The 25,312-nt window shown below is 38.6% G+C and overlaps 1 protein-coding gene, 1 long non-coding RNA gene and 1 other non-coding gene across 4 annotated transcripts; 1 reads left to right on the plus strand and 2 right to left on the minus strand.

Moving 5' to 3' along the window:
- Positions 1–2,067: 2,067 nt before the first annotated feature.
- On the minus strand, positions 2,068–4,708 carry LOC113686189 (uncharacterized). Of its 2 annotated transcripts, XR_016187794.1 has the most exons (3): positions 4,051–4,708; positions 2,823–2,875; positions 2,068–2,264 (listed from the first exon to the last, which is right to left on the minus strand). It is a non-coding gene; the product is annotated as an uncharacterized LOC113686189 (long non-coding RNA). The 2 variants fall into 2 exon arrangements; XR_003447631.2 differs by lacking the exon at positions 2,823–2,875 and having other exon boundaries at positions 4,051–4,679.
- Positions 4,709–5,048: 340 nt separating this feature from the next.
- On the plus strand, positions 5,049–15,843 carry LOC113686191 (uncharacterized). Its single transcript, XM_089209901.1, has 8 exons — positions 5,049–5,694; positions 6,804–7,014; positions 7,449–7,747; positions 8,173–8,313; positions 11,131–11,459; positions 12,224–13,384; positions 13,586–13,853; positions 14,339–15,843. Exons 1-6 carry the CDS (start codon positions 5,518–5,520, stop codon positions 13,119–13,121), a joined length of 2,055 nt encoding a protein of 684 aa, XP_089066027.1. The 5' UTR covers positions 5,049–5,517; the 3' UTR covers positions 13,122–13,384; positions 13,586–13,853; positions 14,339–15,843.
- Positions 15,844–16,524: 681 nt separating this feature from the next.
- Positions 16,525–24,972, minus strand: LOC113686192 (uncharacterized). The gene is made up of 8 exons (XR_016187797.1): positions 24,705–24,972; positions 23,535–23,742; positions 22,703–23,022; positions 21,686–21,826; positions 21,196–21,518; positions 19,043–20,189; positions 18,385–18,652; positions 16,525–18,081 (listed from the first exon to the last, which is right to left on the minus strand). It is a non-coding gene; the product is annotated as an uncharacterized LOC113686192 (transcript).
- Positions 24,973–25,312: the final 340 nt, after the last annotated feature.

A 25,312-nucleotide genomic window follows, 5' to 3' on the forward strand; every position in this document is an offset into this window, starting at 1 on the left:
AAACAGCTGAAATCAAGAATTCGTCTCTTTGGCTGTCAAAAAGTTAACTCAATTTTTGGCTTCAGTCTCCTTTAAAGAGAATCGCTTCATTTGAGTAAATTTTCTTTTTTAGAATAGTTACGTGACACAGTTAATGATTAACTGCATTAAATTGGAAGAAGCTATTAGTAAATTACCCCGACTCTAGGAAATTGTTTCCTTAAGGTTGAAATAACCATTGGACAAAATAAGAGTAAAATCCTCGGCATTCTGTTGCTGTGAGAGCGATTAGTTGCAAGCGCATTATTCGAGCCAATTTACGCCTTTTACCACAGTGATTTGATGTGGATTCTTGAATAAATTAGTGACCTCGTAAACAGTGAAAGTTTGAAAGAAAACGGGGACCCGAAATCGGTGAGATGGCATGTGTCACGCCTACTCGGTCCTCTCGTGGACAGACTCTTAAATCTGAAAGCATCGGGTTCGAGGGAGCTTGCTCAATTTACATTGCAAACACCTGCCCTCTAGTTTTTCCCTAGAGGACTAGTCCATTTAAAGGGGGAAGGGGGGGTTGCTAAGAGCCCTGTGTCTCAAACTCATGTGTGGTGAGAGTAATTTTTAGTTAGTTATGTTATGGTTTGCTTTTCTCGTAAAACCAGGGGCAGGGGTCTTTACATTTTACGTTTTCGTATGATTTAAAGTGGTGGAAGTCAGTTTGTGGGCTACACGTGGTCTCTGTGGCTGGAAATTGTTAAGGGAAAACACTCAGGAAATGTGTTGTACACTAGGGTTCGATGTACTAGCATAGAGTAATGCGTGAATAAGACCATGTGCTCTACACAACTGCTTTATTAGGATAAGATAAATTAATTACCTAAAATGGTATAAGCATAATCACTTGACTGCGGTCAAGGGTGTGCTAACCAATAGAATACAGCTGAAGTATTTATCCAAGTGGGAAAAACAGACAAAAAGACTGAGTTTTCAAAGAAAACGGGAAAAAAAACCACCCGTGTCCTTCATGACAATCTACAAAAGTAGGTTTCATTTTAAAGTTCATTGCTGAAAAAGTTAAGCTTCAGAAACGTAAACAATGTAAAGTTTGGACCATTCAGTGATGTTAGTTTTGAAACGCCCCTAATACTAATTTCTACAAATTCTTCTTTGATTCTTCTTTGATATTTAGTTACTATGTAGTCAATTACGTGATCTAAAATGAAGGCATCGGTAGAAATCGAGATTTCCTGGAATTGTATCATAACTTGGAATCTTTGCTGCCCAGGAAAAAGTTCTTATTGTAGACGCTCCTTTTTGCAACGCCTTAGCTTTCTTCACTTATCATAGCCTATAAAAGTGCGACGTACACCGTAAGCATAAAAAAAGAAGGTAGTTGAAGCCACACCGCTACCTTTGCTACGAACCCGTCCTATTGTGGAAACAGAGTAATCAGGTTCTTTTCTCCCTGTACTTCTTTCGATCGTTCGGCGTTAAAACCTGGAATAGGGTCCTGAAATTTAGTTATCAGTTTACATCATATTTATAAAAGGAAGCTCTTGAAACATGATTTTGGGAGTCTCTAACCTATAATAACCTGTTAGGCCAAAACAATTCCACTTTTTTGTAGTCTGATGCCTTTTCTCTTAAACTTGCAGACTTGACGTGAACAAATTCCGATATTTGACCTATGTTAGGCGAGGATTTGGTGAGATACTTCATCCTCGGAGTTTTTCCTTTTTCTTTATAGCGTATCTTTATCCTTTTCTGTCTTCCATATTTCAATTCACAAATTGTAAATGTTGTACTCAAAACCGAAAATGGCAATAGCTCCTCACCAAGAATTAGGTTCAACCAAGCTTGAACCTCATTCTTGGTGAGGTGAGACCAGTGCGGGCAAAAGCAGCGGCTGTTTTTGCCTGAACTGGTCTCCCCTAAGGGTAAATAAAATGTAAAATGATCATTGCTCAAATAGTCAATCTCAAGTTCCTTCTTAAACAATCAATATTAGTTTGAAATTTTACCATAATTAAAAAACAATTGCCAAAAAGCACCTCACTGGTTTGTGTAAGGTATTATATTGAAGATATTTACCTGCTACAAGAACAAGGTAATGTCTGTCTCGCATTCTTTTACTCTTGTCTTGATTTTAGAAAGGACGTCGTCCTCGCTTGTTTCCATAAATCAAGGAAAGTCAAGACCCTGTATTTCCCTCCCCACCTCAGCGTAATAATCTGGAAGGGCTAATGACTTTTTCTTGTCCATTGTGCCTCTGAAATCACCTTAAAGGCCTTTAAAAAATGCGTAAATATTGAATGGATTAAAGAGGCAAATTAGTATATTTAGACTTATTGTTACATTTAGGCAAAAAAGAGAAAAGAGCTAATATCTCCGCTGGGCAATTTACACTTAATTCAGGAAAGTTGTTTTTTTGCTTCTTAAAAATGCAGCGCCAAGTTTAAGTTGGTAGGATATCAGTTACGTTCCATATTCCTATTCACAACTGATAAACGACAAATTTATGGGTTTGCAGCTCGAACTGAGTGTTTATTGCCGTCCGTGTCAGCGCAGAAATATAAGCTCAAGTAAGTAGCTGTATTTTACAAGGGCGATCGAAGCATAGTTTACAACACTCAGAAAAGGCAAACGAGCACCCGCCTGTTACGATAAACCCAAAAAAAGCCACAGGGAAAATAAGAACGTATTTCCTGACCAGATGCAGCCGCGCCGACCTTCGGTTAAAGATTGAGTGCTGTTCACCAAACTATAACTGTACTAACTATGCACGCATAATTTAGAGTATAAAAACTTTAACGAGATGCTTGAACGTCCATTAAGCAACAACTCACCTGTTGTTTAGTGGCTGAGATGAATAAATTATCGCTGTCAGACCTCACATACACTACAACAAGAGAGTTTGTTTGCGTCAGGAGGAAATTATTTTCATTTTCTGCCACTGCCACCTACAGCTTAGTTCCACCGAATGACATGACATTTCATCAACGCCACCTATTTTCTTTTTCTGGATTTATCGGTAATATCGTTTTCAAGTAGAAAAGAAAAATGTTAGATAGGGTTTCAGTATTGTCAGTTTAATTCTCAACTAACCTTGCAAGAAACAAATGGAAGACACCGTGAGTCAGATGAATTACAATTAAATTTTGAGATTGCATGAAAGGAGTAAGGTAATTACTTCATTTTGTGTTCGAGATCTGTCTGTCTGCCTGCTGTTGTGAATTTACTGATCGGAAAAAAAATGTAAAGCTGAGCCTAGCTAATTTCAATTTCACTCTGAGCTGTCAGCCAAATGACTATGAGGTTTTTTTGCCTCATGATGCTATTATGATATTACCAGAGTTAATCATATTTTTCGTATGGCGAGCTTGATAGTTTTCGTTTAATTGTTACTGCTTTCGACCGATAACTGACCGAGGAAGAGTGCAAACGCTCGATTACTCGTAACAGTGAGTTTAAAAGCTAAAAGCAAGTTCTTTAAGGCAGAAGCCCGACTACTTTGGCGGCAATGACATTGCAGCAATGGCAAGCGGCCGAACCATTGAGCCATGACATGAAACAAAAACAACAAAGAGAATAGTGGTCTTTAGATGTTTCGGAGTAAAAAGTTCAGAGCCAGATTGAGGCTCAGAATTAATATATATATTATACAAATTTACAAGCGAGCGATCTGCAGCTATTCTTCTGTATTATGTTGGGTCGATTGATCCACTGATCAGTACCCGAACAGACATGAAATTATAGAGCTGAATTTAAGGATCAAGTTGCGTTTCTTTGTTTCTTTGAATTCTTTGCAGTAGTTTTAATCGCGCAAGAAAAATAAAACTCTGTCACTGCAAGGTGTCTTAGAAAGTAACTATACATGATACATGAATTCCTCATAGATTCTGAGCCATTCGTTTTACGACGCCATGTCAATAAGCTACTGCGATGTGATGATAAGTTTAGTATAAACATTCATCGAATCGCTTTCGAAAGGCACATATGAAAGGAATAGCATTAAAGGATACTTGCAGCCAAGTTTAAGTTTGTAAAATTAAATAATTGCCCTGACAGTCTTACCTCATTTTGAGAGCTCAGATGAGTGAGCATCCTTTCTTTCATGTCCTCGATGTTTTTCCATCCTTTAATTAGAATGCTTAAATTCTGCATTGAATCGATAACCTCGGCGATGTCATCTGCCTCATTCAATTTTTGTCTGATGGCTTCCATTTTTTTCTTTAGAAAATTGAACACACGGCTCCCAGTAGAGAATGAATCTTCGACTTTTGGGATTGTTTGCAAGACCTACTTTCCTAGAATTATCACGCGTTGACTTACGGTAACCAAGGTTTCATGTCATGTTTACGTTTAGCGACCTTCGAAGCAGTGAATTCGTTCTAGAACCTGATAAAATAGAAATTTTTAGGCGAAAGTACTAGGGTTATTAACCGCTTTGCTCCTCTGAGTTACCAATCACCGGCTGACTTTAAGTATAATCAAAGTCTAATCGTGTTGCTACATCGGCCTCTAACAGAACTATACCTCGGAAAAAACAGATGTTCTTTCTCTATTTACAGAAATCAAACATTCCAAAGCTATTTAGCGTGAATCAACCATGAATCCATTGTTGAAAACCGCACACGTTCGAAAGTTATTAGAATCCTGTAATAAACATGGACGGAAAAGCGAAGAGAGATAACATTTTTACGACGATTTTGTTTTCTAAGAAATCGCTTCTGATTGCTATTAGTGTCGCAGATTTTATCATTTCATCGGCTGGCAGCTCGTGGTGATGACAGCCATGTCGTTCAACCGTGACATACAAGCAATCTTTACTCGTCTTGAATTATCTGATTTTTGCTCTTGTATTACAGATTGAAGTGGAGTTACATCGTGCTAATCAATTCACCAGCGTTTTTAAATACTGATACATAATGGAATACAACTGCTTAAAAAGAAACCATAAATGAGAGAGATTAGATAGAGACTTATGAAGCCCGTTTCCCATCTGTGCCTGTGACAAATGTGTCATGACAGGGACTTCCCTTTGTTCCCAGAAAAACCATCACAGTTTTCTCAGAATTATGTCTATATGAAATCTGTTATTTTTTATTTCTTTAGGCAAGGAGCAATGATCTTTGCATTTGCGGTATGCGTATTATGATCTTTGCAAACTGAATTACTGCCTTTTGTACTTATTTCGTAAACGCATCGTACAGGCACTTTTTAAGCGTCTAATGGGATACTCAAGATAGATCCACCGTTGAATTTCAGAGCGCCATCTGTCTGAGAAGAGTATTATTGTCTGTTAACAGATCATGTGCTCTTGTACAGTTTTGTAGCCATGAAAAGGATTTTTTAGTGCACAGCGACTTTAAATCACCCGTTGAGGACCTCTATAGGCTGGTAAATGGATAACTAGGATTTAATGAATGCAACATTACGAGGGGTTTTTAAAAGAAGTAACTTGCATTGGGAATTATCTGACGCCATTTGAAAAAATACGCTACTGTTGACGTGACTTCTCGAGAATTTTGTCAAAAACGCATGATGTCTACGGGGCTGGAGAAAGTGGATACCATAGACGAGATATTAAAAGCTTGCGAATTAATGAAATCTTTCGGTCTTTCAACAAGAGGCTTATATTCACTAGATGAGATGAAGAGCAAACTTCGTGAGCATTTAAAAGAGTTGGAAGAGACTTCGTCGCGAAAGATTGGAGAGGTATGTGATCACAATGACACTTTTTAGTACAGACATCACAGATATTTGTGCAGAATATGGTAAATTATCCGACTATATGTAAATCTAAGCTGTCGGAGTACACGTTGTTTCGCTTGTTTTGCTGCTTTAAAGCAAATCTATCCATTTTTATTCTTGCGTTATATTATGAATGGTTTAAGACCATAATGAGGTAAAATTCAATTTTAAAATATCAACACTGACCACAACTTACGGAAGTCTTAATGGAAAACCGTAGCTTCTGCAAGGAATCATTACAATCATTCACCAATAATTATCATTCAAAATTATATTTAGCTTTGTACTCCTTGAAGTCTTTGTGAACTGCTAGATAGCGAGATAAATTCATAAAACATTGCCATGAAATGCGTGATCAAGAATGAGGCAACGCAAGAATCTATCGATACCGGTATACATAGCGCATGTTGCATTTGGTTCTCCTAACTGTAGATCGATAGCTTTATTTTCATTACTATTCAACAATTAAAACCTATTGGTTTGAAACAATAGTGCCGATTTCAGTCCTTTTCTCTGAGGTCTTCGTATCCTCGGAAAGAATATTCATCAACTGCAAAATTTGCTGATCGAAAAGGGCATCCCCTCTCCCCATAAGAGTTTTGTCCATAAATAATAATTTTTTTTCAAACTTATCACCGTGGGTTGAGAACGTGGTCGAAGTAATATTTCGACCCGGAATTTATACAGACTGCACAATTGTTTTATTTATGTAATCCATGGAATATTTAGAAGAATCGCTTGCGGGTCAAGGGGGCCTGGTGCTTACTCGCAGAGAGGTAGCCCGGCTAGTTCAATACATAAAGAGTGACTTCTGTTTAAGTCGTTAAACAACAGCTAAGTATATGCAATAGGTTTCTCGAAAAAAAAACCTCATCAAACATGCCATATTTAGCGCTGCTTTACAACACTGAAACTCTCGAGGTGTTCAAAATTAGCAGTGTTATTAGTCGTGAACTCAGGCGGCCTCCTATGGGAAAAAAACAGTTTAGCAGCGTTATTTGTGTTCACTTGGATCAAATGTGTTTAGTGCTAACTAACTTTAACAATTTTGATTAAGATCTTTTTACTTGCAGACACACGTAGTTATCTCCGATGCTGGTAAATCTGATGCTGACAAACGCAGAAAGTTACTCGATCTTTACAAAAGAACTGAGCAGTTTATGGGTCAGTTTGAGGAGGATTTTTTGGAAATATTTCAAAAAAGCTTCGAAGACCTAAACAAATCTTTGCAAGAGAGAAAGCAGAATGTTGAACCAAGTGATCAGTATGTTGTTCTTGTTGCAGGTATGTGTTGCTGTCATCAGTAAAAGAGACATCAGTTTCGTCATGATTATAACTACTTTGTTCGCTTAGACTTGGGATGCAGTCGCAATCGTTATGGACGAGCTATCATCTCGAGAAGCTACGAACAAACGCCATCAGCATCTTAATTCACTTTCCTTTGCATCACTGTCATCGTTAACAGACAACAATATTTATTCTAAATTGTTATATATTTCTCTGCAAGAGAGGGCAATATCTAGAAATTTCAAAGGTAGTTAGGCCTTTGTTTTGTTTGTTATCATGCTCTCTCATACTTAGTCTCTAATTTGATAAGCCAGTTCAAGATGACTTAAATCTTGCTCATTGGTAGTGTTTTTTTTATCTTGCTTTGACGCTTTCAGGCTTCGATTATGCTTGGTCATTGTCTTCTATTATATAATTCCTCTCTTGATTAGGTGAGACTAGCGCTGGAAAAAGCAGTGTCATTAATCTCATCTTGGGAGAAGACCTTCTTCCCTCTAAAACATTGAGTACCACGTCCACAATTTGCGAGCTGAAATATGGAGAAAAGCCGATGGTTGGCGTACACTACAAGCCTACTGGAACAAAAATTCCTGAACCAGCATTCCACGAGTTGAATAATGGAAGGAAAACCTTCAAAGAACAAATAGAAAAGTTTGTGTATGCCAAAGAAGATCGAGAGAAAGCACCTTACGAGAAAATTGAACTGTTTTTTCCGCACCCTTTGTTTAAGGTACTAACGAAGTTGATAGACTAAGCAAAAAAGTTCTGACAAAATTTCGGTATTAAAAAATTCAGGACCAAAAAGTAAACCTCTGCAGGTAGCTGTGTGGAATTAACCATAAAGTTAGATTATGGAGATTGAAATTGCTTATTTCTGCAAAAAAATTAGCGGTGTGTGAGGTGAAAGTAATTCCAGTGAAACGGACTAATGAATGCTTGTTCCAAATTCCATGGCTTTTTCGGTTACTATGCATTACATAAAGGTGCGAGAATCTTAGTAAGGTAGTGGCTTACCATGACGAAATTTTGAAAAAAAAAACTTTTGAGAAATGCTGGTCATGGTAAATAATATTTTAATAAACTCATCTACAATAATAACCCACATAAAAATTATAGGGCAGCGAATCTTATTACAGATTAATGTTTCAATTTCAGGAAAATGTAATGATCGTTGACAGCCCTGGTGTAGGAGAAAGCGATGTCATGAGTAGTTTGGTTCTCAACTACCTGCCGCGGGCCTTTTGTTTCATGTACGTTCTCTGTACGTCCAATGCTGGAGGAATTCAGCCCGACAGGGTAAGGACAACAAACACTGGGTATTAAAAACCTGATCAAAACTATAACAAAATACTCGAACGTGATTGGTTATCACCAGCCCGATTTGAGCACTAAATTTAGGAAAGTGTCCGCCTCACGCTTGTAATTGGACAGTGTAATAGGACAGTTAAATGCACAGTTAACCAGTTGCCAGTATAACTGGACAGAAGGGGGCGCCAGTTTAACTTTTGTTTTTTTATGAAAACAGATAACCGACGTCTAGTTTCTTTCTCGAATTTTGTCATGGTTTTGATTAATTACAAAAAGGTCTTAGTGTCCTCCAATTCTGTCTGTAATCATACTCGTGATTAAAAATAGCACTCCCGCTTCGCGGTCGTCAGATTTTTTAATAACTCATATGACTACAGACCGAAATTGGACTCCACTGGGTCCATTACCATTCATAATCAGTTTAGAAGAGGTCCATTAAAAGTGGGCCTCACATCCACAGGAGAATGATACCTAAGAATGATGACAAAGTACTGTTTCACTATTGCTTTCTGTAATTCCTTAAAAATAGAAGTTGTCCTAAATCTCAGTTTCAGCTTTGAGCACTGTTTAAAAATGTCGGAGAGATAACAGAAATGGTCTTCACCATGCTCATTAGTATGGTGAGATGCTTCTTTCCCACTTGATTATACTTATGTAGACCCAACGCTGGACCAACGCATTACAGAGGTTCTATATTTTATCAACTCTTTAATATCATAAATAGTCAACATCAATTTAAACTGATTAGTCTTTTTTTTTTAGAGGAATATAACATCCTTATCAGTCATATTTTCAAGTATGTGTCGCCAGACACTGTACGGCTCTTCGGTTCGCTTTCTTTATATAGAATCAAAACTGGCAACATAAATTGCTGATTGGTTTTCAGCCGGTGCATTGCATTTACAAATTCTCCAAAAAAATTATGAAATATTACTTGGGAGGAAGGGGATGGGTCAGCATACATTTTCTCGGGAATAACCCTTATTATGATCCATCAAATATTTTGGCTTGCCCGCGATTGGTCTAAACATACCAGGTGACCGAATATTCCCCAACTAGGATTGGGTGACATTCAAGCGATATCCCCCAATTTTAAACCTTACTTCCGCTACGGTGATGAGGAAGCGAGAGAGGGTTTTGTGGTTGTTACAGAAGAAGGGAGATTTTTTTTTTTGTTTATTAAGTCGTACTTGACATTCCACACTGCATACAGGAAGCTGTTCGTAAAAGTTTTTTCAACGCACGTTGGATAATAAACACAATAGTCTCTATTATGTGCTAAAACATGCACTTATGTTTGTCCTTGGACATTGTCTGTTCCTCGTAGTTCACAATTTTCCTCGAGCTTCGCTCTCGGAAAACTGTTCGCATTTTGGAACACATAATGTCCATGGACAATTATCCGTGGATATTTTTGCGCCAAATAGAGGCTATTGTTTATATAACGTAATGAAAGGTATTTTCCGAAGAATCGCATAGCTAAAGTTAAACTCGCGGTCTGTTGGCTATCGAAGAGAAGATATTTAGCGTGGAATTGCACTTGTGCATGAAGGAATATTGCTGACGTGGGTCGCGAGCAAAAATTGTTGCTATCTTGAAAACAAAAATGCAACTCGTGCTACGAAAAATATCACGTTGTAAAAGAACAAATTTACAGAAAATGAATGTCTGCCAAATTTTGAATTAAAATTAAAATTTTTAGAAAATTTGAGGAAAGCTCTCACACTCAAAAGTACTAGAAAACGCATTGAAGAAAAAAGAAAAAATGGCAGAGACGAGGGAAGAAAGCCAAACGACAGTTCTTGCCGAGGAAAACCAAACAAGCATCGTTAAAGGAAACCAAACAGGTTGGTCACCTTTTGAAGAGCCAAAAACGAACAAACGCGTTCTTCAAAGTGAGCCAGAGTTCTTCCCTATCTTGAAATGAACTAAAAATTCTTGGAGAGGTATAAAAAAACCTCTTTCGCTCGCCACAACAAGAAAGTAAGAAAATCCTGTGAACACGGCCTAGAAAATGGCAAGCAATAGTTCAACCGAGCGAGACGAAGAAGCGACAACGGAAGAAGTGCCAAGGTCGATTGTCATATATAAAGTAGAAGGACTAAATACCTTTAATAGCGATGTTAAATTTTCAATGCTTTCGCTTAGACACGTCATTTCTTTCAGTTTTGTCAGCAAAGATGTAAAAGGTTTAAATCATTTTCCTTCTCGAGCAAATGATTTGGAAATTTGCAAAAAGATGTTAGAGATAAACGGCATGTAAATTCAGTGAAATACCACTATTATTCTTAAGATCGCGTGAGGTTTGTTTGAAATTTTTGAAAACAAATGTAAAAACAAGCACAAGGTACAAATAAAGTTATCGAACTTCGATAACTTTATAATAACTTAATAATAAGATTCAAACGTGTACGACTGACCTTGTTCCTATTCGCTAACGCGTTGACAGTTCTGACAGTTGACTTTGAAATGGCTTTTTGGGGCGTGAGCTCAGGACAAAAAAAAAACAATACATTACTGTTTCCTTTTTTTCTTATTTTTATTCAATTACGAGGGATTCGTGCGATATCGGTTTTTAGCGTGAAATTTAACATGGAATTCACTCGTCAGGCAGTGAATTTTTCTATAATATCCCATTAGTAATTGGCTCTATATTTGCGAGCGCAGGATAGTTGAAACATTTCGTGTCAGACCATATTTGCCACGCATAGGTGTAAGAACTAATTAACTAAGAGTTGAATATGAAGTTTGTAATGCTGTGTCAATATTCCTAGGTCTTATCTGATTTTTCTTTTGTCTTTTAAGTTGGGAAAGCTACTCATGTGTGCTCAAAATCTGAGGAAAAACGCCAACTTGGATTTATCACTTTCAAATGCCTGTACGTTGTTTGTCTGCAACAAATGGGATTTGGTTGAGAACAATGAATGCGAAGAGGTGAAAAGGGATACGGTCGAAAAGCTTACAAGAATACTTGGTAACCTGGATCCGAAATCGCAGATTGTCTATTTGTCGTGCAAAACCGCGCAGTTAGCTCAGACCTATGGGGTAGTGACAGAGGATTTCAGTAACCTAATAACAGGGATTAGTAATCTCTTAGTTTCGTCCATGAAGAATAATCTGCAGATGAATGCTAGGTAGGTAGACTTCTGAATAATTCTAAGTTGAGGCCTTGAATATTTATATTGTATCAAATACCCAACAAAGACAAAGCCTCGAGATGGAAGTTAAAGCTCGATTATTAAGTAGAATTAGAATAAATATGTCATTAAGGAGACATCAATTAACTTTGTTCGTTTGTCGGACGATAGAGTCACTTATGATGGAGATGGCGACGTTTCGACTGCAATACTGCTTGTCTTGCGAGAACATGACAGAGACATACGGTTTGCTCGTGCTCAGACCTCTCGCGGTTCCGGAGCGCGCTAACGAAACGGGGTATATTCCTATTTGGAGTTAGGTTAAGTTTATTGATCGTGACCCCACTGGTACACACGTAGGGTCAAAGAGGCTATCCGTATAATACTTCATCCCAACAACATCAATAGGGATAGCGGAATCGACATTCCCGAAGTTTGGATACCCACGATCAAACAACACAACAGCCGATTTATGAGAACCTATAAAGGAACACCATTTAACAACTGGAATAATAATGAGGATCGAAATGCACTAATAGCAGCGTACCAACGTGCTACAAATAGCGTCACGTAAGCAATCGACCTCATCGCCTGATGGAGATTAGTAGTATTGCAGTCGAAACGTCGCGATCTACGTCGTAAGTGACTCTATCGTAAGACAAACGAACAAAGTCCATGTCATATGCATTGGTATGGTTATTTTAATTGTCTAGCAGTTGTAATTATGACATCAAACAATTTTTTATATGCTTATTCATCAGATGGCTAGAGGATCTCCTCGATCGCATGTCTCGTCAAGTCCGCATAAAACTGAAGTCAGCAAAAATGTCTCATCAGAAAACAGAGGAAAAAATCAAGAGATTGTTAAGCCGCATGGAAGAGCTGCAGAATTCTCAGAAACGTATATTTGATGAACTTAGCGAGCATCAATCGAAAATATTTGAAGACATCCTCAAGAAACTAGCTTTGCACTTTAATTCGGAGGGAACTTTTTCGCGTTTTTGCAACTGGTCTAAAGATGAAGTACCCAAACCCCTTGGAACATGGCAGGATACAAAGAATGAGGTGTTAAAGTACATCTCAGAGAGAACACATCAATTTGTCCAGGGATGGGAAAACGAAGAGAACGAATTCGACAGAGCTCGAGTGTCATTGATCCAACATTGTTGCAAAAAGTATGATATAATGGAGGAAGAAATGCGCGAAGTAGCGGAAGATTTTTTTTTCGTCGACGAGGCGGAGGGTGACCTTCCACAGGACGAGGGTGAAGAAAATTTGAAACGATCTAAAGTACGAGGAAGATTGAAAACGATTACTGCTCCGCCATGGCTTCGGCAAGGATTGGCACCAGTGGTGGTAGGGTCTCCACTTAGCATGCTCAGAACCAAACTTAAAAAGAAGCTCCACCACAAAACCAAACTGGAAAGGTTCCGCGATGATCCATGTACCTACATGTCGAAGCGATCACGGAAATGTCTCAAAGTTATTTCTACTCAAGACCGCTTGCTTCCGTTCATCAACGAACAACTGGAAGACGCCGTACTGTACCTGGGACAGATCAAGAAGAAGATTCCAAAGCTGAGGGAAGGTGACGAGCTGATCTATCAACAGCTACTTGAAGACAAGAGAGGCAATACTGAGATTCGGAGGATCTACTAGCCTTTAAACGACGAGCTGGAATCTCTGAGACGGGGTTTAACTGTATACTCTTTGCGAGAGATCAGGCAGTCGGATTTTGCAAGAGAAGAGTTAGAATGCGATTTCGGAAATCCTGTCATTGGACGAGGCAGCTTCTCGATAGTGTTCAAAGGCGTTCTTCGTCGCAAAGAATCGCCAGAGATTATCGTGGCCATCAAGAAGTACATTGACCCGCTTACCAGTAAAAACGTGTGGCATTTCGTAGACGAGGAACATGCTTTAAGGTACGTGTATCAAAAGACCATTTTCTCTCATGCAGTTGTGTTCATTTCACAGTACAACTGTCGTGCGTGGTGTCCTATACCAGATTTTGCATAGTGTCTAGAGCCGGAAATGCTATAGCTTGCTACACATGCGATTGAAAAACGATTGTGTCCCTGCTGCCTATAAGTTTAATAGCAATGAGCCTCTTATCTTTGTCTTAGAAAACTGCGCCATCCAAACATTGTGGGTTTCTATGGAACCAATTTGCACCACAGCCCCAAAGGTACTGAAGTGATGATCGTCCTCGAGCTTTGCAGTTGCTCTCTCAGAGATCGCGTACTTGCCCATCCCGAGGATTCACCCGCTCGATCGTCGAACGACTCAGTCAAGAAAAAGGTCATATCCTGGGTACAACATATCCTAGAGGCCTTGCATTACATCCACTCAGAAGGATTTGTTCACCGAGATTTAAAGCTGGAAAATCTGCTGGTAAATGTGTACTGAGTGAACTTTGATTTCCCAGTTAAGGTGTCAGTTAACTGTTTTTACCGACATGTATAGGGCTATTTCCTTTCCTCAGTAAAACATAGCCTTTTTGCCCCCCCCCCGACCATTTTTTCGAAAATATTGTAGTCGTGCTCTTTACTGGTTTTTTTTTTTGGGGGGGGGGGGGGAGGAGAGGCAATTTTGGTTTCTAGTGGCTGGAAATGATGTCTTGGTGATGGAAATTGCGTGCTTTTCATTAAGGAAATCAGCCACCCGTTTTCCTACAATTTTGCGTGGGATCTCATGCAGAAGATTGCATGCCATGTAAACAAAATTCATTGGTCGACCTTTGTCGCGGCACCTGGTGTTCATTACCATGAAACATGATCTTGCAATCAACGAAAAAAGCACCAACGTGACATTAAATCATTTATTGTTTCCCTGGTTCATTACGATTCTTTGTGACTGAGTTTCATATTTCATTATAGCTGACACAAGGCGAGCAAGTGAAACTTGCAGATGTAGGAGTCGCTAAACATGAAAAAGAAATAACAGGTACAACAGTCGGCACCTATCTGTACCTGGCCCCTGAAGTGTGTGAGGGTCGAATTTACAACAGCAAAGCTGACATGTATAGTTTTGGCTTCCTACTTTGGGAAATATGGTATGGTGAGACAGCTTTTCAAACGGCGATGACAACCTGCGGATTGCACCAGCTCGAAAAGGTGAGACAGGGCTGTCGACCTACTCACATCAAAGGCACAAATCATCCATATGAAATATGGCAACATGTCATGACTACTTGCTGGAATGAAAATCCACGTGCCAGGCTGACAGCAAGAAAAGCACTGGAACGTTTCAAAGAGTTACACGAGGCTAAGATTCAACCCAAACTGAAACCAGTACCGCTACCGAGGACACGTTGGCTAGGGCCATTTTCTCCTCCAGCATCGCCTACGCCAGCTAGAAGACCAAATAAGAAAGGTGGAGCGTCTGTTTCTTACCGAAAAAAAGCAGAGGCGGAGAGCGTTCACTTTGAATTAAAAGAAAAGAAGTAACGTGGAGCGGACTGAAAAGAACAATCGCTTTATATCTTAGTATTCGTTCGACTGTAATTAATTTAGGAGGAGGAGGTCACTGAAATTGGAGATGTAACCAAATTTTACTCAAAGCTCCTAATGAGCTCCAGTGCATACTAATCATTTTCTTAATAGCAGTTCGTGGACGGCGTGGATTACAAATAGTTCTCAAAGGTATATGTTATTTCTAACTCGGCAACTGTCTCTTTGAATCAATTGAGGAGAAGCTATACAAATTTTTTTACTCCACTATGACGTCATTTAGCCTTTTTAGGGCATCGGAACGTGTAATATGTCAATAGATTACTCTGTAAATCAGGGTCAAAAATACGGTTAGAGAGCGGAGCAAAAAAGTGGCTTCAGCAAACGATCCAAACTTCGATTTTTTCCTCCGTGGTTTTATGCTTTTCTTCTTGGGAAAATAACTTTTTAGCGCAGTAGATGTTATATGACTGTGAATCTATTAAACTAATAAGGTACCTGCAAACTATGTGAACTATGTGAACTATATGAACTGTGAAATGCAAAGATCGCTTTCATGTTTACAGATGTTATTGTTGGTCATGGTTTCGTTTGTGTCGTTTCCATCTTTCACTCATGCCTTCGGGGCTCGGAAAAAATACAACGCAACTCACAAAATATCCGCACGTAAGCATATTTTTAATGATAAAATAAGGTGTATTATCCCAAAGTAAATCAAGTTAGTCTAACTTGCCATCATGGATCAGTGCAACGTCTTTGACTGTACAAAGAATGAATTACAAACGTATTATATCTAAGAATTAGTCCGTATACTTCAATACGACTGAAATTCAGTGCTGTTAGGGCGAAAGGGCGTCAAAGCCGATGCAGCAAGGAACCCCTGTAACTAGATTTCGTAAGGAGTCTTGAAATAAAGTTCACAATTCAATGTATCTACTAAAACCTCGGTCTTTAATTTTAGTCACTCGGCTAGGAACAAGAGTATTGAGAGACGAACTCGCTATTTTAAAGAAGCTTTGTTGGTTTGAAGCAGGATTAACTTGTATTATTGAGCGACGTTCACGCTCCAACTTTATCATCACATTAAGCAGCTAGAGCGAACAATAAGTTGCTGAAATCCGGTAGTAAAACTCTAAAACTAACAATGATGATTTATGTTCATCCGAACAGAAAAATCTCCTCTTCCTCCTGCATCCTGCATTGTCAATGATTTCCTATTACTCATGAAGTGATTCAGTTTCTGCTTTAGGAGCAGTCACGGGCGCGGTAAGGGTTTCAAAACTACCTACACATATTGAGTCGACAAAACAGAACGCGTTGAAGTACTCTAAGTTTCCTCATAACTATACTTGATATGAGGTTATGGTTAAAAAAGTAAACCTTACAGAAACATCGCTTCCTGCATCATCAGTATTTTAAAAGAGGCGATAATTGTGATAAGGGTGCTGCCTCTTAAGGGTCTAATTTCTGAGATTATAGTCCGGTCGCAAACATCACTGAGTATAAATGTTCTTGGTGTGGAAGAGAGGGAGAATTTCGCTAGTGACTGTTAATTACTATCTAAACTCGTTGAGTTGGGAAACGAAAATATAAGAACAATAATTAGGGCTTGAGAGCGGAAGTCATTTTATCGTTTTCAAGAACTTAAGCGAAAATATCGCACTGATTGATGACATATGACTATTAAAACCGAAATACTGCGTTAATGTGCCCTTCACTGGTGCTTGCCTCACTTCCCTGGTCTTCCAGCAACAGTAGAGGAGCGGGTTCAAACCAGAATTTAACTACCTAAGAGATGCTGTATGTTTCAATCGAGAATACAAGAAAAGCTATTTAGAGTAAAGAGAAGCAAAAGGCCTCCATACGGCATCCGGAAGAAAACAAGCTACTGGAGACACTTGGACCCATAATGCAGTGGTGAGCGTCTTTCGGTATCTTGATCTGTTTACGGGAATTCCACGTTCATACGGTTACCCGTGGAAACTCTTTGATGCAGCTTGTGGATAAATATTTTCATGTAACTGTAAAGTTAAGATATTATGCAAAAAATTTTTATTAAAAGATATTATTGCTAAATCATTTCGATTACAGAGAATGCTACGCATCCAAACCAAGTAGAAAATTTAGATAAGGGGGGAGACGTCTTTCGTGTGCTAGCCTCTTCGTACGTGATCTACAACAGAACAGAGCACAATAGAGGCTTCTCTATTTGTAAATAGGAAAATTTATGTTTTGGCGTAAAGTTCTTATGAGTATCTTTTTGAAATAACGATCGCGAAAAGTTAACTATAACGTCGCCCTAGGCATCTGAGGTAACCCTTCGTTTCGCTTAAGAGTCTTAATAGAAGTCGATGAAGTTCTGTCGAAAGAATCATTAAATGTTTTTTAATGCGTTGGCGAAATGACCAATGGGACGTTAACGAAACGACTTAAGACGCCGGTTACTGATCATGAACTGGTCACTAGCGAAACGAATTATAGGCGAAACGACCACAAACTGCATCAAGTGCTAACGTTGCTGACTTTGTTAGGTAGGCCGTCTTCTCTGCCACTTGAATCAGTGGCAAAGAAGACGGAAATATGTTACTTTTGGTTCAGTAGACGACAACAGACATAGACAACTATGCACTACGATAGTTTTGCGAAGGATACGTTTTTAGCTTATAGACTTCACCAGAGAAGTAGAAACAGTTCACCATCACGATTAGAAAAAAAATCTAATCGCATTGCCTCGTTGCTGCCCAGAGTCAAGTTTGGTATCACAGTCTAATGACTGCCGCATAATTTTTCTTGATTTCCATGTAACATTTCTTAGCTGAAGGGCGTTCGTTTGGGGCTTGACTCCAACGCTGGGTCATTAGATTTTTCCAGGGAAGCGGAGGTTTCCTATAATTGCTGCTTTCGACTTCTGGACGGTAACCGTCATCAGCTATCTTCTTTGAGATGTCTTTTAGTGCTAGCCCCTTTAGTCCGGCGAAGGCCTGTCTTCCATACCACATCTCCCACAAAATTATTCCAAGATTGTATATGTCTGCTTGGAAGCTATATCTCTTTGATTGAAACACCTCAGGTGCCATATAAAGAACTGTTCCAGCCCATGATCCTGTGATATCCTTTGCCTCTTTGGACTCCCCAACATCGGCAATCCTTACTGAGTTGTCTGCTGATAGCTTTAATTGAAAAGAAAACATTGTATGAACATCGCGATGCTTTTAAGAACACATTACGAGGTGGGCAGTTAAATGCAAAGCATATTTACGGCAGTGTCACGGGAACTCATTGCACTCTGCAAAAAACTTATTTTACCGAAAATTTCTGTGAATTTTGAGTGCTGCTGTAGGAAAAGTAATATTTCGTCAGGAAAATTTAACAAATAATTCACGAGATCGACATTTCCGTTGCGGCAGTTGACTGTTAAGTCTCAGGGTTGCCTTAACAAAAATCATCAATCTTTTTTAACTATTCTCTCATACTAAGATATTCTCCAATGTGAGATCTCGATGGACAACCCCCTCTTTATGTATGAACGCGAGTGCATCCGATATCTCTCTTGCCCATCGTTTAACTGTTTTAATACTTGCAATATCTTTTGTCTCTGCAGGAACAAAGGCTCGATTATTGAAGATGTGGGTCCTCAAGTTTTCCTTGCACTTTTCCAGCACCATTACTACTCTTTCCTCACCATCTCTTTTGAGGAGAGATGTACCATAGAACTTCACAATGTGAGGATGGTCCAACCTCCTGAGAAAGAAATCAACTACACACAGCCAAGCATTACTTAGTCAAATTTTTGTCTCAGTATAAACGCAGCAGAGGAACGATCGAATAAAAAAAAAATGAATGAAAAACAAAAGTGAAGTTATAGTTAACAATATTTCTTTTCACAAGAAAAACTACCAAATCCTTTTAAATGTTAATGTTTTGCTTTTGTAACAAAACACAATCTTCCTTTTTCTGATAGCCCACCGCTGACCTTGCGAATTGGGTGTATTCCTGGCCACGCAAAATTAATTCACTTTTATATTGACATATAGTTTTGAAACTCGTTTTGCGCAGGTTTTTAGCAGTTCCAAGGAGACTTAAAATAAAATGCAATTCCGCAATAAAATTGAAAATAAGAAAAATTCGTACATTAGAAGACTCGCTTCTGCCAAAACATGACTTGCGTTGTTGATGTCAATGGATTCGTTCCAAATTTTTAATGCAACACTTTGCTCCTCACCATGCCTCTTCATTTTCCCTTCGATCACCGTTGCGAATTCTCCTTGACCAAGAAGAAGAGACATGTCTGCTTTCCACTCAAGCTCCAGGCTGCTGATGTCAGCGGTACGGATTTCTCTCAGGCCAAATAACGCCAGCTGTCCTCTGATTTCCAATGCTCGATTCAGGACAGGCTGGTATGACTCCTCTATCTCTTTGTGTGACCGCGTTTCATGCCTGAGTTGATTATACAACATCTTGTCAGCATGTATTAGCTCTGGAATACGGGCCTCAATATGCTTCAGACACAATTTTGCCTCGCTTGGTTGGCTCTTTACGAACACCTTGAGAATGGACTCATTTGTGGCATTGTTGAGGTAGCTACTGACCTCTCAGCCATAAGAGAGCATCTGTCTTTTTCGTACCTCCTTGTCTCCTTGAATCTTCAATTTTGTTTTTGATCGAGATTATGCCGACTATTGGGCTGCCAATTACCAAAGCAATTAGAGTGAGTGGAACCCAGATTGGGCTGGTAAAACCGATAGCAAACTTTACTGCCATAGAAAAGTGTTCAGCAGAGGGATCAGCTTCTGAAACACTAATTGGGTCATCAGTCGTGACACTATCTTGCAGATTCCGGATTTGCCCCTCGACAAAATCGTACTGCTACTGAAAATAATGCAGGAGGGAATCTCGAGCATCGGCAAATACTCGTTCATCTTCCTCCCAATGTTCTATGATTTCCTTCAACCTTGTTTGCAATGCTTTATTGATATTGTTTTCTGTGACCTGCCACGAGACCTCTATTTCAGGAACCTCATCCAAGTTCCATGAGATGAAACGTGTTTTGACCTCATCTGACTTGAGAAATATGGAAAGCTTTTTAACTGCCTCGTCGATTTTAGCTTTCATGTGTTTTCGAAGGTCTTCAACCACTTTTCCTTGTTCGCTTTCAATAGCTGACAGACGGTTATTGATTCTTTCCATTTTCTTGGCGACCTTGTCACGATCTCTTTTGGCATTCATAACAAAGGCCTTTGCTTGATAAACTATTCGTGAAAGGAGGTAATCAAGCCATCTAAAATATAAATAGATATATTCAATAACTGATATGGTTTTTACCTCAAACATCATTACCTTTTCACGATTCTTGGCTCGTTCTTACCAGTGGTATGGAACCAGGGATAAAGACTGGACGTTTGCTTCCTTTCTTCAGAACGGACAAGGACAAAAGGGATCCTCCTCCCGAAGAATGAAGTATCAAAGCATTCAAGTTTTAAAGTATGCTAAATGCATGCCCTATTGAGTCTCTATTATTATCCCCGAAAATCGTTTCTAAAAAGATAACAATAAAGGGAGAGAAAGAAAGAGAGAGGAAGGAAAGATCTAGCAAACAAGTAAACCAAAACAACAGAGCCCTCTCAGATTCAAATGACAATAAAGTGGTTAATTTACGCTGTAGAATTTGATGGAAGCTTCTAAAATAGATGTAGGCATAGCTTATGATTTCTTGCTCAAATAATTCAGCACTCAGTTTCTTGAATTTTTCGGTCATGACTATTCTGCAGCATTTATGAAAGTGTCTAGTGTTTTAAATCAAAGTAAAAAATAACTCCCATATACAAATTGTTCAACCTGGTAGCTGGTGTAGAATTTAAACTACTTTTAATCACTTAACTGTAAAAGCCATAACGGCACTCCATGAATTACCTATTAGGCAATTCTCGCTCCAAATTTAGATAGGCTTTTTTGTCCTCATTTTTACTTAACATCCAATGAGCAACCATTGCAGATGTTTAATTGTTCCAACCTCACTTTATTCACAAGCACGCCAAGAGAAACGTTCAGTGGGAAAATCGAGGTAAAAAATCGTTCATATCTAATAACCCGTGTATCCCATACCAAGACCAGATTTTAAAACGCCTCTCCTTCAACGCGGTACAAAACCCTAGTATGAAGGATACAGGCTTATCGAAAATTGGGAAAGGTTTAGTTGATGGGTAAATTTATGGTGAGGATGAGTTCTGAAGTGTCTTAGGGAATGAGTTAGGGCATTTACGATAAAGTTTTCAGTCAATTCTTACCTCCAATAACTTTCCAGTCTGGCCTCTATGCTCTTCATGACCGTGGATCTTATACCATTCATCAAGGAGAGGAAGTCATTTGTGATGATTCCAAATTTCTGTGCGTCAATCGCCTTTTTTGCTGACATGTAGATGATCTGTGACTCTGGAACAAGACCGGGCCAACACTTTTCCAATTTTCTGATCACGTATTTCTTCACCTCTTCGATTTCTTTCTGAGGTATTTGGTCCCACTTGTTACACACGAACAGGGCGCTCTTCGATGAAAATTCTCCCTTTTTGTTAAGAGTCACTTTTCTCACTTCTTCCGGCAACTTTTCGAGCTGTAAAATAAATAAAAGTTTAATCTTATTCAGTATCATTGTAATGGTTTGAAATCTTCTAAAGGACAATAGGTCAAACTCTGACGTATCAAAGCCCCTTTAACGGGGCTCCTTACGGCTTACTAAATTGTTGTCATTTGGAAATGGTGGTTATTCCTAACACTGACCCTGTCTTCCTGAACTCCTCCGGTGTTGTCAGTTTTGATGACGTAAATAAATGCGAAAGCTTCAGGTAGATACTTCATGACCTCTCCATCCATGAGTTCGGATTCTCCAATTCCAGGACTGTCAACAATAACAACGCCTTTCTGAAACGAAAAAATCAAATGGAGGTTTTATTGTTATTATTATCATTATTATTTTTAAACTCTTTGACCAATATAGCGTGTCATCCAATCTGGTTATGAAAAATACAACCCCGTCTTTAAAAAGGGATGCCCTCATAATGTATAATTTCCGAGAAAGTTAATACTCTTTTCATATTAATAGGAGTATCCTCAGTTTGACCATCGACTAACCTTACTCGAGGTATATGATTTCTTAGTTTTGATTGATGGAAAATTCTATAATTCAATCCTCAGGAAAAGGATTTTTTCCCTTGGGTTAAAACAGTCGATGGGCAAGGACACATGCTTTTCAAAATTTAGCACTGAATTTATCTATTGTGAGCTATGAGCCATGTTCTAAGCATTTGTTGTGACATTATTTGTCCATTATGCATAACAAATGATTTTAGTCCCACACCATTTTAGATACTATAATTGTGTTTGCCGTTTTGACTGACCTTGTGATCCTAATCTTATCCATCTAAACTAAATAAAAGTATAGATTGAAAAAAATCATTCCATTTCTTAGTTAATTGGCAAAGTTTGAATGAACACTGTGTAGCTATCTGCGAGAGTTGATGAGTTTTTCGGGTTTTGTTTAAATCAGTCGATGGGTAAGGAAGCATGTTTTTCAAAACTTAGCACTGTATTTATCTATTATGAGGCATGAGCCAGGCATTTGATGTGATACTATTTGTCCATCAAGTATAACAAATTGTTTTAGTCTAAAATTCTGTTTGCCCTTTTCAATGACCTTCTGATCCTAATCTTGTCCATCTAAGCTAAAAATAGGAATCGAAAATATTTATTCCATCTCTAAGTTAATTAGCAAAGTTTGAAGGAACACTGTGTAGCTACCTGCAGGAGTTGATGAGGCCAGAAGAGTTCGATCTTTTTATAAACGGAACCTTTTTCTCGATCTGTATCCTTCACGTGGACAAATGGAGAGAGCTGCTGGAGATAACTTTGATCAGAGGCTTCTGCTGGTTGCTCCAGGAAATATTCCCAAGTTTCATGCCCTGTTTTAGGATCCGTGTCTTTGAAATGGGCCACTATTTTACGTTTCTCCCCATATCGTAATTCACAAATTGCGGAAGTTGTACTGAGTACTGAGTACGGAAGAAGTTCTTCTCCCAGAATTAGATTTATTAAGCTGCTCTTCCCAGAGCCAGTCTCGCCTGGAATGCAGTGATATCAAAAATAATTATTACGTTGTACTATCTTCCAACTAACCAAGCGCAGGTACCATACTGAAAAACATTGGCCCTCGATTTTTGCAAACGAACCGAGCACTGCTGGGTTGTGTAAAAACAACAAAAAGCCATCATTCCTCAGCAAGTCTCAAACAGTAAATGGTAAATAGTATAAATTATGGCACTCGAGCCATGTTTGTTTATTTTTCTTTTTTGAAACACTTCGGATAAATTGAATCCAAAGAGATTCTGTCGTAACGTGTGTTTGTGGTTTCTTTGCAAAGAATGCGGGTATATAAATGTTATTGATGTTATTTTTATTTTTTCTTTCTTTCTTTCTTCCTTTTTTTTTTTTTTTTTTTGCAGTTTCAGTCGTAAAGTTTAATCCAACCAAGTAAGAACCATTCCGACCCCCGAGTGTTCACCAGCCGATCCAAAATGATAAAGAAGGAAGATAGGTCAATATATAGTAGTACCACCATATGCCGGTCATTTACCTGCTACTAGAAGGACGTATTCTTTTCTCTTCATATCTATTTGGTGTTTTCGTATCAGCTCGTCAAGGTTACCTATTTGGCGCTTAAGCAGCGAGCGAATTTTGGCGTCCATTTCAGTCAAACATTCCTCGCATTCAGCATAAAGACCAGATAACATTTTCTTCTTTCTCATGTCGTGATCTCTTGCTTCTGACAGAATAGAGAACGCCTGGAGAGGAAAAAATTAGATTAAAAAAATAGCACTTGATTAAGGTGAAAGTGGATGATTACTTTAAAGATGATAAATTAAGTTTTAAGAAAATGTCAAAAATCAATCCATACCGAAATCTGTAGATCATATATACAGAATTTTGAACACTTATACACATATGTTTTCTCCTCTCTTTTAAATCAGTAGGCTGAAAGTCGCTTTGTTGCATGATTAAAGAGTTTAATTAGTAATAATATACTGCAGGCAGATCGATGAGAGCAAGACAGCAAATCTGTAGTAAACAGGAGGGTTGAAAAAGGTTCCATTCTTCAAGAAGAAATCCATGCAATATCGGAGTGGAAAGCTAGAGTTGTATGATCGAAAATTCCTTTAAAGGCTATAGGTATTGTATTTGAGCAGTCAATCGATCGATACGGATATACAAATTCTGACCGACACTAACTTGGTAGTTTTTACAGGAGAGAGCCTCTTGCTTGCCTTTCCAATAGAGCGCTTTACTCTTTACATCTGATCATTAACCAGGTTAGAGGTGTCACACATGCATTTTCTGCCACTTATCATTGCATTAAAACGCTACACATTTGGCATAAAACAAAGGCAGGGATCTCATCATAATTGAATTCCGCGTTACCACTATTGTCTAATACTGGCAGACAGTTTCCTCAATAAAAGTCTCAGTTGTTGTCGGCTGGGCGGTAAGGACAATTCCCTCCCCATCTGTATGAGAAGAAAAGGTTTCTATATTCAGAGACGACCATCTTAAACGCAGGGACTGGCACCAAAATGGGTGCAAATTTGTCTGACGAGTACGAACCATTACGGTCAAAATATGCAAGTATCACGAGTCACTGCGTATACATTCGTTGTGGGTAAAGCATATCTTGATGAAAAGTCATTTCAAATCACTCCCCGAAAGCAAAATTTCCTTTTCAACCATAGAAGTTCAAACGAATTCTTACCTGACCTGCAGCCCAGTTCGGCTTAGTTTGAGACTGGTTTAATGTAGTGATAACCTGAGTTTTCAACTCGGCTAACGTTTTACACCCTCTCGACGAAATATCAAGGGCCTCCATGATTTTAACCATTTCATACAGATCATCGATTTCATCGATAGTTTTCGTTGAGCTACAAGCCATAGTGTCACATCAAAGCGGCGAAAAAGACTTTAAGAGCTTCAGTTGATCATGGGGAGCATTTCATAAACGGATTCTTATTGTTTATTGCCAGGTGTAAACAAAGGATGACGTTGCACCTTTTTAAAGAGTTTTACTTTTTCATTGGTTAACGTATCTTCATTTGTTAATTCGTTTATTCGTCTCTCTATTTAATTTGCTATGTAGAAATTCGATTCTTCCCAGAGCAAAATAGATGAAAAATTGGAGATATATTTTTCATTCTGTTCCAGACGTTGAATGATTTATATGGCAAACGCACCTAACAGGGAGCGACTTCTCCTGAATTCTCTTGCACTCTTGTTGCCAAATCGATGTCAACAAATTCAAAAGAAATCAATTTAATAAAACAAGCAGTACTCAAAACCTTAGCATGTAGATTTTAAAACTAAATT

Source organism: Pocillopora damicornis, chromosome 6 (genome assembly GCF_964200805.1).
Source record: "Pocillopora damicornis chromosome 6, jaPocDami1.2, whole genome shotgun sequence".
In the NCBI taxonomy this organism is placed as follows: domain Eukaryota; kingdom Metazoa; phylum Cnidaria; class Anthozoa; order Scleractinia; family Pocilloporidae; genus Pocillopora; species Pocillopora damicornis.